Raw genomic sequence first — 13,181 nt, 5'->3', positions numbered from 1 at the left:
TATTTTGATATTTGTGTTTGCAGAATAACTGTAGGAAATTCATAACAGATCACTTACATTTTCAACAAGAGACAGGCGACATTAAGGACCCCCACTAGACCCCCACTTCCCAGGACATGCTCTGTTCTCATTGCTACCATCAGGGAGGAAGTACAGAACCCCGAAGGCACACACTCAACAATTCAGGAACAGGTTCTTCCCCTTTGCCATCTGACTTCTGAATGACATTGAACCAATGGACTCCATCTCACTACTCTTTTTATTTCTATTTTGCACTACTTATTTAATTTAACTAATCTATTTGCTGTCATCCAGTTTTTTCTCTATTATGTATTGCATTGTAGTGCTGTCACAGCAAATTTCACGACATATACCGGTGATATTAAACCCAATTCTGATTATTAGCAAATGTTTTATTTATGGATGACTACACTCCCTTTGCATCAGAAAAGATAAAGGTTTAATTTATTAGTTCAGACACGATCCAATATGTTACTCAAAACTTGTTTCGCTTTAACCAAAAAAAAATAACAATGCCTTTAAGTCCTTAATGCTTAAGCAAGCCTGAAGCTTACGCTGGTGCCCAGGAACTTTAAAGTTCTAAGTCAAAAGAAACTGTTGATGCTGGAATATGGAGCAACAGACAGTCTGCTGGAAGACTCAGCAGGTCAAGCAGCACCTGGAGGGAAAAGGGAATCATCAATTTCAGTTGATAATTGACACATTCTTTTAAACTTCCCCGTTGGGCGACTGTATCATCCGAGGAAATCTAGTAGTCTACTTTAGATGCACTTCCTTTGATCTGTCAGTGTTCATTATGTAATCTTGGGGGTAAGGAGCTGAATGGATTCAGTGCTCAAGGTGGCACAGCTGTGCTTCTAGTTACTTAACATGGCCACTGAGTGTATATTCATCTTCTGCTGCTGTAGCCCATCCACTTTAAGGTTTGAGATGTTGTGTATTCAGAGATGCTCTTTTGCACATCAATGTCGTAATGCATGACTACGTGAATTAATGCATTCTTCTTCTGCTCCCTCTTCTTCTGAATCTTAATGGTGGTTAGTAATTCATCTTAAAGGTGCACTATTGCCACCAGCTGGACTGGAGTGTGGTGTAGAGAACTGGGGGAAAAACCCTTGCTACTTCCTTTTCAAGCTAAATTACCCCCAAAAGCCCTATAGATGGTAAGTAGCGAAAGACAATACTATGAATTGAATTAAAGTCACTCCCATAACTCAAAGCTTTAAAATGAAAACTATCAACCCCCGAAGATTGTAATGAAGCCTGCATTTGATTTCTTTCAACCTTATATACTTCACTTTGTAATAATATACATTCAACTGTTTCATAATGATGTCAAAACCTAAACAACCCAGAATGATGTTTTCCAATAAGATAAAAGGAATAATTAAGCACAGTATACCCAATTCTAAGTCATGTCAAAATATTTTCTTCCCTTCTTGTTTACCCCCTTCTCCCATAAACCCAAAGTTTTATATATTCTGTGAATGTGTCTCTCCTTATGCCATTATCCCACAAATTTTGCCATAATCCCCTATTTCTTAACCCTAACAACCCCTTAGCTTCTGATTTGCTCAGTGACATTCTCCATCCACTTTTGTTGACCTCTTAATGGCTTTTTTAGCCAAACAATTAACCTGCTCATTCCCCTCAACAGCTCTGTGCAGGGACCCATAAGTAAAAAAAATGTAAACCAATACTTTGAATATGAAATAATGTTTGATGAGCTTCCAGCAGTAAATCTGACCTTCTGCTAGAAAGACCTGTTTTAAGACCCATCAAAACCGAAAAGGACTCTAAACAAATTACAACTTTGCAAGGACAAATTTATCCACCCACTGTAAACCCAAAATGATGGCAACCAATTCTGCTGTATATACTGATAAATGGTTTGTAAGACATTTCTTTATTATTTCTTGTAATTCAGGCACAAAAATAGCCACAGCAACTTTCCCAGTAGAATCTTTTGATCCATCTGTAAAAATGGTTAACATATCAAAACAATTTTCCTTAACAGATTGATGAACCAACAGACACTCAGACATAACAGAATCCTTAGACGTTATTAAATCATGTAACCTAAAATCAACAAAAGACGTCTAAAAAAACTGAGGGGCTTCCAAGAAAGCTACAGTTACAGATATATTGCATAATCCAACAAATCCATATTCTTAGTATGATAAGAGCCCAGCCACTCAAAAATAAAAACACCTTTCTTGTGATATTCCCAACAGTTCTCTAACACACCTTTAACAGACTGATTATTTCTTTGCCCCCTCAAGTTAATCCAGTATGTTAACATCAACTTCAGCCTTCGCAGTTGTAAGGGTAATTGTCCCATTTCAACTAGTAAACCTGAAACAGGAGACAACCTTATTGCACCACAACAGTCTTAAAGCCTGCACTTGTATCACATCCAAACATTTTAAAGTTCAAGATAAAGGTGATCAGAAGATCACAAGACCACAAGATCACAAGACAAAGGAGCAGAAGGCCATTCGGCCCATCGAGTCTGCTCCGCAGCTCCCCCATGAGCTAAACTATTCACCCATCTAGTTCCAATTTCCAGCTTTTTCCCCATATCCCTTGATACCCTGACTAATTAGATACCTGTCAATCTCCTCCTTAAACACCCTCAATGATCGGGCCTCCACAGCTGTATGTGGCAACGAATTCCACAAATCCACGACCCTCTGGCTAAAAAAATTTCTCCTCATCTCTGTTTTAACTGGGTACCCTCTAATTCTAAGACTATGGCCTTTTGTCCTGGACTCACCCACCAAGAGAAACAACCTTTCCACATCTACTCTGTCCAACCCTTTCAACGTTCGAAAAGTGTCTACGAGATCCCCTCTCATTCTTCCATACTCTAATGAATACAATCCAAGAGCCGACAAATGCTCCTCATATGTTAGCCCCTGCATTCCAGGTATCATCCTTGTAAATCTTCTCTGAACTCTCTCCAACTTCAGTACATCCTTTCTAAGATAGGGGGCCCAAAATTGCACACAGTATTCTAAATGAGGTCTCACTAATGCCCCATAGAGCCTCATCAACACCTCCTTACTCTTATACACTATTCCTCTTGAAATTCATGCCAACATAGCATTCGCTTTCCTTACCGCCAATCCAACTTGGTGGTTAACCTTTAGGGTATCCTGCACGAGAACCCCCAAGTCCCTTTGCACTTCCGATTTTTGAATTTTCTCCCCATCTAAATAATAATCTGCTGGATTATTTCTTCTTCCGAAATGTACAACCGTACATTTGCCAACGTTGTATCTCATCTGCCATTTCTTTGCCCACTCTCCTAAACTGACTAAGTCTCTCTGCAACCTTTCCATTTCTTCAACATTTCCTACTCCTCCACCTACCTTGGTGTCATCCACAAATTTAGCCACAAAACCATTTAATCCATAATTCAAATCATCGATATACATGGTAAAAAGAAGCGGCCCCAACACGGACCCCTGCGGAACACCACTAATAACCAGCAACCAATCAGAATAGGATCCCTTTATTCCCACTCTTTGCTTTCTGCCTATCAGCCAATGCTCCACCCATTTCAATATCTTTCCTATAATTCCATGGGCTCTCATCTTATTAAGCAGCCTCATATGTGGCACCTTATCGAAGGCCTTCTGAAAATCCAAATAACACAACATCCACAGCCTCTCCCTTGTCAATCTTATTCAAGATTACCTCAAAAAATTCCAATAGGTTGGTGAGGCAGGATCTTCCCTTCATGAAACCATGCTGGCTTCGGCCTATCTTGTCATGCACCTCGAGGTATTTCATAACCTCGTCCTTAAGGATTGACTCCAATATCTTTCCAACTACCGATGTCAGACTAATAGGTCTGTAATTTTCTTTTTGCTGCCTCCTTCCTTTCTTAAATAGCCGAACTACATTTGTGACCTTCCAGTCCTCCGGAACCATGCCAGAGTCTATTGATTCCTGGAAGATCATTTCCAATGCTTCCACAATCTCCAAAGCCACCTCCTTCAGAACCCTTGAGTGCACCTCATCCGGACCAGGAGACTTATCTATTCTTAGTCCACTTAGCTTCCCAAGCACTTTCTCTCTAGTAATCTTGACTGTACCTAATTGTATTCCCTGATACCTCTGGCTATCAGGTATATTGCTCATGTCTTCCACTGTGAACACTGATGCAAAATACTCATTCAGTTCCTCCGCCATCTCTTTGTTAACCATTATAATTTCTCCAGCATCATTTTCAATCGGTCCCGTATCTACCCTTGTCACTCTTTTACTCTTCATATATTTAAAAAAACTCTTAGTATCCTTTTTTTGTTAATTGTCAATTTCCTTTCATAATTCATCTTTTCTTTCCTAATGACTTTCTTAGATTCCTTCTGTAAGTTTTTAAAAGTCTTCCAGTCCTCATTTTTCCCACTAATTTTTGCTTCCTTGTATGCCGTTTCTTTTGCTTTTATTTTTGCCTTAACCTCTCTCGTTAGCCACATTTGTGCCATTTTTCCATTCATGATTTTCTTTTTTCTTGGAATATATTTTTCCTGCATTTTCCTTATTTCTTGTAGGAATTTCATCCAATTCTGCTCTGCCGTCCCTCCATTTAGCTTACTTTTCCAATCGACTTGGGCCAGTTCCTCTCTCATACCACTGTAATTTCCCCTGTTCCACTGAAATATCGATACACCTGATACCAGCTTCTCCTTTTCAAATTTGAAACTGAACTCAATCATATTATGATCACTACTTCCAAAAGGTTCCTTTACCTCCAGCTCCCTAATCACCGCAGGTTCATTACACAGCACCCAATCCAAAACAGCCGGTCCCCTGGTGGACTTCTGGACAAGCTGCTCCAAAAAGCCATTCTGTAGGCATTCTACAAACTCCCTCTCCTGAGATCCATTACCTTCCTGACTTTCCCAATCCACTTTCATATTAAAATCCCCCATAATTATCTTGACATTTTCCTTCTGACACGCTTTTTTCTATTTCCAGCTGCAACTTGTAGTCCACATCCCGGCTGCTGTTTGGAGGCCTGTATATAACTGCTATTAGTGTCTTTTTACCCTTGCCATTTCTTAATTCTACCCATAAGGATTCTACCTCTTCTGATCCTATGTCTCTTCTTTCTATTGATTTGATATCATTACTTACCTTCAGGGCCACACCATCCCCTTTACCTACCTTCCTATCTTTCCTATACACTGTGTATCCTTGGATATTCAGCTCCCAATCACATCCATCATTTAGCCATGACTCGGTGATGGCCACAATGTCATATCTTTTAACCTTCAGCTGTGCAGCAAGGTCATCTACTTTATCTTTAATGCTGCATGCATTTAAGTACAGTACATTTAGATCAATATCTGTTGCCGATTTTGCTATATTTCTATTTTGCAGCAAATTATCCTGTATATTCACTGGCCTGTCCTTCTTGCCATCTTTGCTGTACAGTATTTTTGACTTATTTCTATTTTCCTCTTCCTCAACCCTAACACCTTGGTTTCCTTCCCCTTGCCAACTTAGTTTAAACCCTCCCTAACAGCTAAATTAAACAATCCCGCCAGGATATTGGTACCTTTTGAGTTCCGGTGTAATCCATCTTTTTTGTATAAATCATATCTTCCCCAAAATAGATCCCAATGATTCAAGAATTTGAAGCCCTGCCCCCTGCACCAGTTACTTAGCCACACATTCCATAGAACCATAGAAACTACAGCACAGAAACAGGCCTTTTGGCCCTTCTTGGCTATGCCGAACCATTTTCTGCCTAGTCCCACTGACCTGCACACGGACCATATCCCTCCATACACCTCCCATCCATATATCTGTCCAATTTATTCTTAAATATTAAAAAAGAACCAGCATTTACCACCTTGTCTGGCAGCTCATTCCATACTCCAACCACTCTCTGTGTGAAGAAGCCCCCCCTAATTTTCCCTTTAAACTTTTCCCCCCTCACCCTTAACCCATGTCCTCTGGTTTTTTTCTCCCCTTGCCTCAGTGGAAAAAGCCTGCTTGCATTCACTCTATCTATACCCATCATAATTTTATATACCTCTATCAAATCTCCCCTTATTCTTCTACGCTCCAGGGAATATAGTCCCAACCTATTCAACCTTTCTCTGTAACTGAGTTTCTCAAGTCCCGGCAACATCCTTGTAAACCTTCTCTGCACTCTTTCAACCTTACTTATATCCTTCCTGTAATTTGGTGACCAAAACTGAACACAATACTCCAGATTCGGCCTCACCAATGCCTTATACAAACTCATCATAACATTCCAGCTCTTATACTCAATACTTTGATTAATAAAGGCCAATGTACCAAAAGCTCTCTTTACGACCTTATCTACCTGTGACACCACTTTTAGGGAATTTTGTATCTGTATTCCCAGATCCCTCTGTTCCACTGCACTCCTCAGTGCCTTACCATTAACCCTGTATGTTCTACCTTGGTTTGTCCTTCCAATGTGCAATACCTCACACTTGTCAGTATTAAACTCCATCTGCCATTTTTTAGCCCATTTTTCCAGCTGGTCCAAGTCCCTCTGCAGGCTCTGAAAACCTTCCTCACTGTCTACTACACCTCCAATCTTTGTATCATCAGCAAACTTGCTGATCCAATTTACCACATTATCATCCAGATCATTGATATAGATGACAAATAACAATGGACCCAGCACTGATCCCTGTGGCACACCACTAGTCACAGGCCTCCACTCAGAGAAGCAATTCTCTACTACCACTCTTTGGCTTCTTCCATTGAGCCAATGTCTAATCCAATTTACCACCTCTCCATGTATACCTAGCGACTGAATTTTCCTAACTAACCTCCCATGCGGGACCTTGTCAAAGGCCTTACTGAAGTCCATGTAGACAATATCCACTGCCTTCCCTTCATCCACTTTCCTGGTAACCTCCTCGAAAAACTCCAATAGATTGGTCAAACATGACCTACCACGCACAAAGCCATGTTGACTCTCCCCAATAAGTCCCTGTCTATCCAAATGCTTGTAGATTCTGTCTCTTAGTACTCCCTCCAATAACTTAGCTACTACCGACGTTAAACTTACTGGCCAATAATTTCCCGGATTACTTTTCGATCCTTTTTTAAACAACGGAACAACATGAGCCACTCTCCAATCCTCCGGCACCTCACCTGTAGACAGCGACATTTTAAATATTTCAGCCAGGGCCCCTGCAATTTCAACACTAGTCTCCTTCAAGGTCCGAGGGAACACCCTGTCAGGTCCCGGGGATTTATCCACTTTAATTTTCCTCAAGACAGCAAGGACCTCCTCCTTTTCGATCTGTACAGTTTCCATGATCTCACTACTTGTTTCCCTTAATTCCATAGACTTCATGCCAGTTTCCTTAGTAAACACAGATGCAAAAAACCTATTTAAGATCTCCCCCATTTCCTTTGGTTCCGCACATAGCCGACCACTCTTATCTTCAAGAGGACCAATTTTATCCCTTACAATTCTTTTGCTCTTAATATACCTGTAAAAGCTCTTTGGATTATCCTTCACTTTGACTGCCAAGGCAACCTCATGTCTTCTTTTAGCCCTCCTGATTTCTTTCTCAAGTACTTTCTTGAACTTCTTATACTCCTCAAGCACCTTATTTACTCTCTGCTTCCTATACACGTCATACAACTCCCTCTTCTTTTTTATCAGAGTTGCAATATCCCTTGAGAACCAAGGTTCCTTATTCCTGTTCACCTTGCCTTTAATCCTGACAGGAACATACAAATTCTGCACTCTCAAAATTTCTCCTTTGAAGGCTTCCCACCTACCGATCACATCCATGCCAGAGAACAACCTGTCCCAATCCACGCTTTTTAGATCTTTTCTCATTTCTTCAAATTTGGCCTTCTTCCAGTTAAGAACCTCAACCCTAGGACCAGATCTATCCTTGTCCATGATCAAGTTGAAACTAATGGTGTTATGATCACTGGAACTAAAGTGCTCCCCTACACAGACTTCTGTCACTTGTCCTAACTCGTTTCCTAACAGGAGATCCAATATTGCATCCCCTCTAGTTGGTCCCTCTATATATTGATTTAGAAAACTTTCCTGAACACATTTTACAAACTCTCAACCATCTAGACCCCTAACAGTATGGGAGACCCAATTGATATATGGAAAATTAAAATCCCCTACCACCACAACTTTATGTTTCCTGCAGTTGCCTGCTATCTCTCTGCAGATTTGCACTTCCAATTTTCTTTGACTATTGGGTGGTCTGTAATACAATCCCACTAATGTGGCCATACCTTTCCTGTTTCTCAGCTCCACCCATAAGGACTCAGTAGACAAGCCCTCTAATCTGTCCTGCCCAAGCACTGAGCACTGCTGTAATATTTTCCCTAACAAGCAATGCCACTCCCCCACCTTTCATTCCTCTGCCTCCATCACATCTGAAACGTCGGAACTCTGGAATACTAAGCTGCCAGTCCTGCCCCTCCTGTAGCCAAGTTTCACTAATTGCTACAACGTCATAATTCCACGTGTCAATCCACGCCCTCAACTCATCCGCCTTCCCCGCAATACTCCTAGCATTGAAATATATACACCTCAGAAGATTTTTACCACCACTCACAACCTTTCTAATAGTGGATTTGCTTGAACTTTTCACATCATTTATTTTCACCCCAGCCACATTTTCAGCTCTGGTACTGTGGTTCCCATCCCCCTGCAAATCTAGTTTAAAGCCCCCCCAATAGCATTAACAAACCTCCCTGAAAGGATATTGGTCCCCCTGTAGTACAAGTGTAACCCGTCTCTCTTGTACAGGTCCCATCTGCCTCGGAAGAGGTCCCAATTATCCTGAAATCTGAAACCCTGCTCCCTACACCAGTTCCTCAGCCACTTGTTCATCCTCCAGAGCATCCTATTCCTACCCTCACTGGCACGTAGCACAGGTAGCAATCCTGAGATTACCACCCTCGAGGTCCTGCTTTTCAACTTCCTACCAAGCTCTCTATACTCACTCTCCAGGACCTCCTCACTCTTCCTTGCTATGTCATTGGTACCGATGTGCACCACGACATCTGGCTGATCACCCTCCCACTTCAGAATGTCATGCAATCGATCAGAGACATCCTTGACCCTGGCACCTGCGAGGCAACAAACCATCCTGGATTCTCTGTCATGACCACAGAACCTCCGATCTGCACCTCTAACTATCGAGTCCCCTATCACTACCGCTCTCCTCTTTTCCCCCCTCCCTTCTGTACTGCAGAGCCAGACCCAGTGCCAGAGATCCAGCTACTGCAGCTAGTCCCAGGTAAGTCATCCCTCCCCCCCCAACAGTATCCAATGCGGTATGCTTGTTGTTGAGGGGAATGGCCACAGGAGAACCCTGCTCTGCCTGCCCTTTCCCCTTCCCTCGCCTGACAGTGACCCAATTTCCTGTCCTCTGCTCTTTTGGCGTAACTACCTCCCTGTAGCTACGATCTATAATCTCCTCATTCTCCCGCATGATCCGCAGGTCATCCAGCTCCTGCTCCAGTTCCCTAACGCGGTTTGTTAGGAGCTGCAGCTGGATGCACTTCCTGCAGGTGTCGTTGTCAGGGACACCTGAGGGCTCCCTGACTTCCCACATCTACTTAATTCTGCTATTCTTACCATCATTAGCGCGCAGCTCAGGCAGCAATCCTGATATTATTACTCTGGAGGTCCAGCTTTTCAATTTTTTTCCTAGCTCCCAGTAATCTTTCTTCAGGACCTCCTCTCTTTTTCTGTCTATGTCATTGGTACCAACATGTACCAAGACTTCTGGCTGCTTGCCCTCTCTCCTCAGAATACTCTGGACTCGAGCTGAGACATCCCATACCTGGGCACCAGGGAGGCAACACACCATCCGGGTATCCTTGTCTGGCTCGCAGAATCTCTTGTCTGTCCCCCTTACGATGGAATTCCCTATAACTACTGCATTTCTTCTTGCTCTCTTGATTTCAGCACTGGGCAGAATGCCAGAGTCTTGTTCACTGTGGTCCTCCTCTGTCAGGTCTGCCTCTTCAACAGTATCCAAAATGATATATCGATTTCTGAGGGGGACTGTCACAGGAGTGCTAGCCACTACCTCTCTATAGGTAGTATCTATCACCTCCTCACTTTCCCTAATTAGCCGAAGGTCATCAATTTCCATCTCAAGCTCCTTTACACGGTCCTTCAGGAGCCTCATCTCAGTGCACCTGGTGCAGATGTAATCCCTGGGGAGGCTGGGAGTCTCCCAGGGTCCCCACATCTGGCACTCCAAGCACAACACTAATCCTAGATGCATACCTCTAATGCTACTGTTTGTACTAAATACCAAAATACTGTAACTTACTCCATTACTATGAGACTCAACGGCCGCAGGAAGCCTCTTCCCATTGAGCCAAAGCCCTTTCACCCTGCACCCTCTCACTCCGCAGCCCGCACCGACGCTGCCCACTGGATATGGCGGTTTTCTTTTTAAACTGTTCTATGAACTGATCTATAAGCCACACAGCCATAATCAAGAACAGATCTAATTAAACATATATAAATGGTCAATGAAGATTTTCGTGCAGCACCTTAAGAATACCCAAACACCTGAGAATATTTAATACTCCTTTACATTTATCAACATGTCTTCACTATGTCTGCATACTTTATGGATTGAGTTACTGCCACATGAGTGGACGATTAGATATTCACATTAATGAGCAGGGTGTACAGGTGTACTTAATAAAGTGGCCATTAAATATAATTGCTGACTCTTAGCTCCATCAACTCAGACCTTGATGCTATCAGTGTAGACCTCTCACATTCGAAAACTGTTTGGTTTGTAGGTTATTGGCCATTGTGGTGCAGGATGAAAGAGGGTGGTAATGGGCCAAGAAAGCCTGACTAAAAAGAAAATAAATCAAGAACTGCAGATACTGTAAATCTGAAAATGTGTTCCACAAGGGGCGTAAATGGCAGAAACTAATTTCTCGGATATACTAAATACCGCAAATGCTGGAATCTGGAGCAACAATCTGCTGCAGGAACTTCGAGCGTCTAAAAGTATCTGTGGGATTCCGGTGTTTGGAGTGGAAACCTGCTTCAGGACTGTCGTTTTGCTCATAGAATTTCTATTTACAGCATCTATATAAGTGTGTGTGTGTATATATATATATATATATAAAGAGCCGTGATATGCCACAACTCAACGACCAGCAGCGGTAAATGAACCAGCCGCCGACTTCACTCGAAGGCAATCGCGTTGCCTTGGACACGGCGGAGGGCCCAGGATCCGTCCGCGCCTGCGCCGACAGTTAGGCTAGCGGGGAATCGCCATTAGGTTGAAGTTCACGATTCGAGGAACCCTATCAGTTGTAATACTCACATCCACGAGAAAAAAATACTGTGAGCTATAATGTAAAACGGTATAGTGAGTAAACATTTTCTCCCGTCCTAATTAAATTTTTGATTGCTTCGTGAATTTTTCATTCAAAGTATTGGGCTTCTTTGTTATTTTTAACCCCTCCAAATATTCCACCATATTTTGCGCGTAGGATGCATTTTTCCCTAATGCATATATTCTTCCTCTTCTCAAATTATTACTTGTACTTTTGCTACTTATGGGAGTTTGTGCAGAAATTAGGTGTTTCTATGCAGAAACAGTGTTTGCACTTCAAAAGCACTTCGGTTGTAGGGTTTGAAATATTCAAAAAAGATGTGGAAATGTTTTAAAGAAATGCAAGATTTCTTTAATTAATTGTGCATGCCGTTCAGTAATATTCAGCCCACATCCTTTTGCTAACTTTATAACCATTTTGTCAGCTTCTCTCTGCTGCTCTTTGTTATGCCAGTTCCCCTTTCTTTTAAAATCTAGTTGATTTGTAACCATTGCCAAAATTAATCCCGAATTCCACCTATTATTTAATTTAATAATTTTGTGCGTCAGACCTTTTAAAGTTGAACGTCATTTCAGGAATTTTCATAGCCTACTTGAGAGGCTTTCTAGACAGGATCTTTCCTTTCTGACTCTTGGTTTTGGTTTGCTATGATAGTATTGTACAGAATAGATAATCCAAGTTTATTCTCAATTATTTGCTGTTTTGCTTTTATCAAACTTTTGAACCCCATGTTAGGCAAAAATGGAATATTGAGTTTAACATTTCATTATATTTCTGTTTTCTGTAGTGCTCAACATAGAATTAACAACTGTGATGTAATGAATTTATTAATAAGATAGAATTCTAACATGCACACAGTTAATTTATATTATATATAAAAATAAAGCTTGCCAGATAAAATGGCAAGCAATACACACTTAATGTTGGAGGAACTCAGCAGGTCAGACCGCATCTTTGGAAAAGAGTCCAGTTGATGATGTGGCCTGAAATATCAACTATACTCTTTTCCAGAGATGCTGCCTGGCCTGCTGAGTTCTTCCGGCATTTTGTGTGTGTTGCTTGGATTTCCACCATCTACAGATTTTCTCTTGTCTGAGATAAAATGGCAATTTCATTTCACTTTTAGCACCATTAAATGTTAATTCTTTCTGCCTGTAATGCAGGAATACAAGAGAAGTGTTAGACAACTGATAGAAGTTCCATGATGTTTACAGCGGTTAATTACCATGCCATAGACTATCTTCACCAGGTAAAGGGAAAGCACATTTGTGATTTATATGTAGGAAGTTCGGGTGTTTTGAAGTGTTGGCATACTCAAATCTGCATTCTAGAGAAATTAAATTGTGTGCCTTCAGTCAGTTCAATGAGCTAATATTTGAAGTTTCATAACTTAATAACAGTTATGAAAATTAATGCAGGTAGGTTCCCTACCTGTCAAAATCATTTTTTTCCAAATGAACCAACAGGAGCATCTTCAACATTAGAAGGAGTCAAATGTTTTGATTATTTCACAACGGAGTTTTATTTGATTTTCTGTGCAAAATTTATTACTCAAAATTATTACATCCCAAAAAAAGGCAGATTTGCTTGGCCCCCTCATGTTGCTGATTACAGACAACAAAGATATTGTTTCCTGAATAATTTTGGGGGTATCATTGATTTCTGTGAAAATCACCATGAAATTTCCTATCACGCACCATTTTTTTGAAATCACCTGTATTTATTATTTCAATTCATAATTCAAGTCAATTAAAATGTTAGCCACAATGCAAGCAGAAAAGTTTTCTGTT

The 13,181-nt window shown here is 41.3% G+C and overlaps 1 protein-coding gene across 1 annotated transcript in view; it reads left to right on the top strand.

Moving 5' to 3' along the window:
* The first annotated feature begins 11,329 nt into the window (after positions 1-11,329).
* Positions 11,330-13,181, top strand: part of LOC140197259 (protein shortage in chiasmata 1 ortholog) — a 147,216-nt gene continuing 145,364 nt past the window's right edge. Inside the window, exons 1-2 of the mRNA XM_072257180.1 lie at positions 11,330-11,418; positions 12,555-12,640. Coding sequence (XP_072113281.1) covers positions 12,593-12,640 — 48 coding nt within the window. The 5' untranslated portion in view covers positions 11,330-11,418; positions 12,555-12,592. The remainder of the gene's footprint in view (positions 11,419-12,554; positions 12,641-13,181) is intronic.

This window comes from Mobula birostris, chromosome 5 (assembly GCF_030028105.1).
Source record: "Mobula birostris isolate sMobBir1 chromosome 5, sMobBir1.hap1, whole genome shotgun sequence".
Taxonomy (NCBI): domain Eukaryota; kingdom Metazoa; phylum Chordata; class Chondrichthyes; order Myliobatiformes; family Myliobatidae; genus Mobula; species Mobula birostris.
This window is presented reverse-complemented; position numbering and strand designations above follow the sequence as displayed.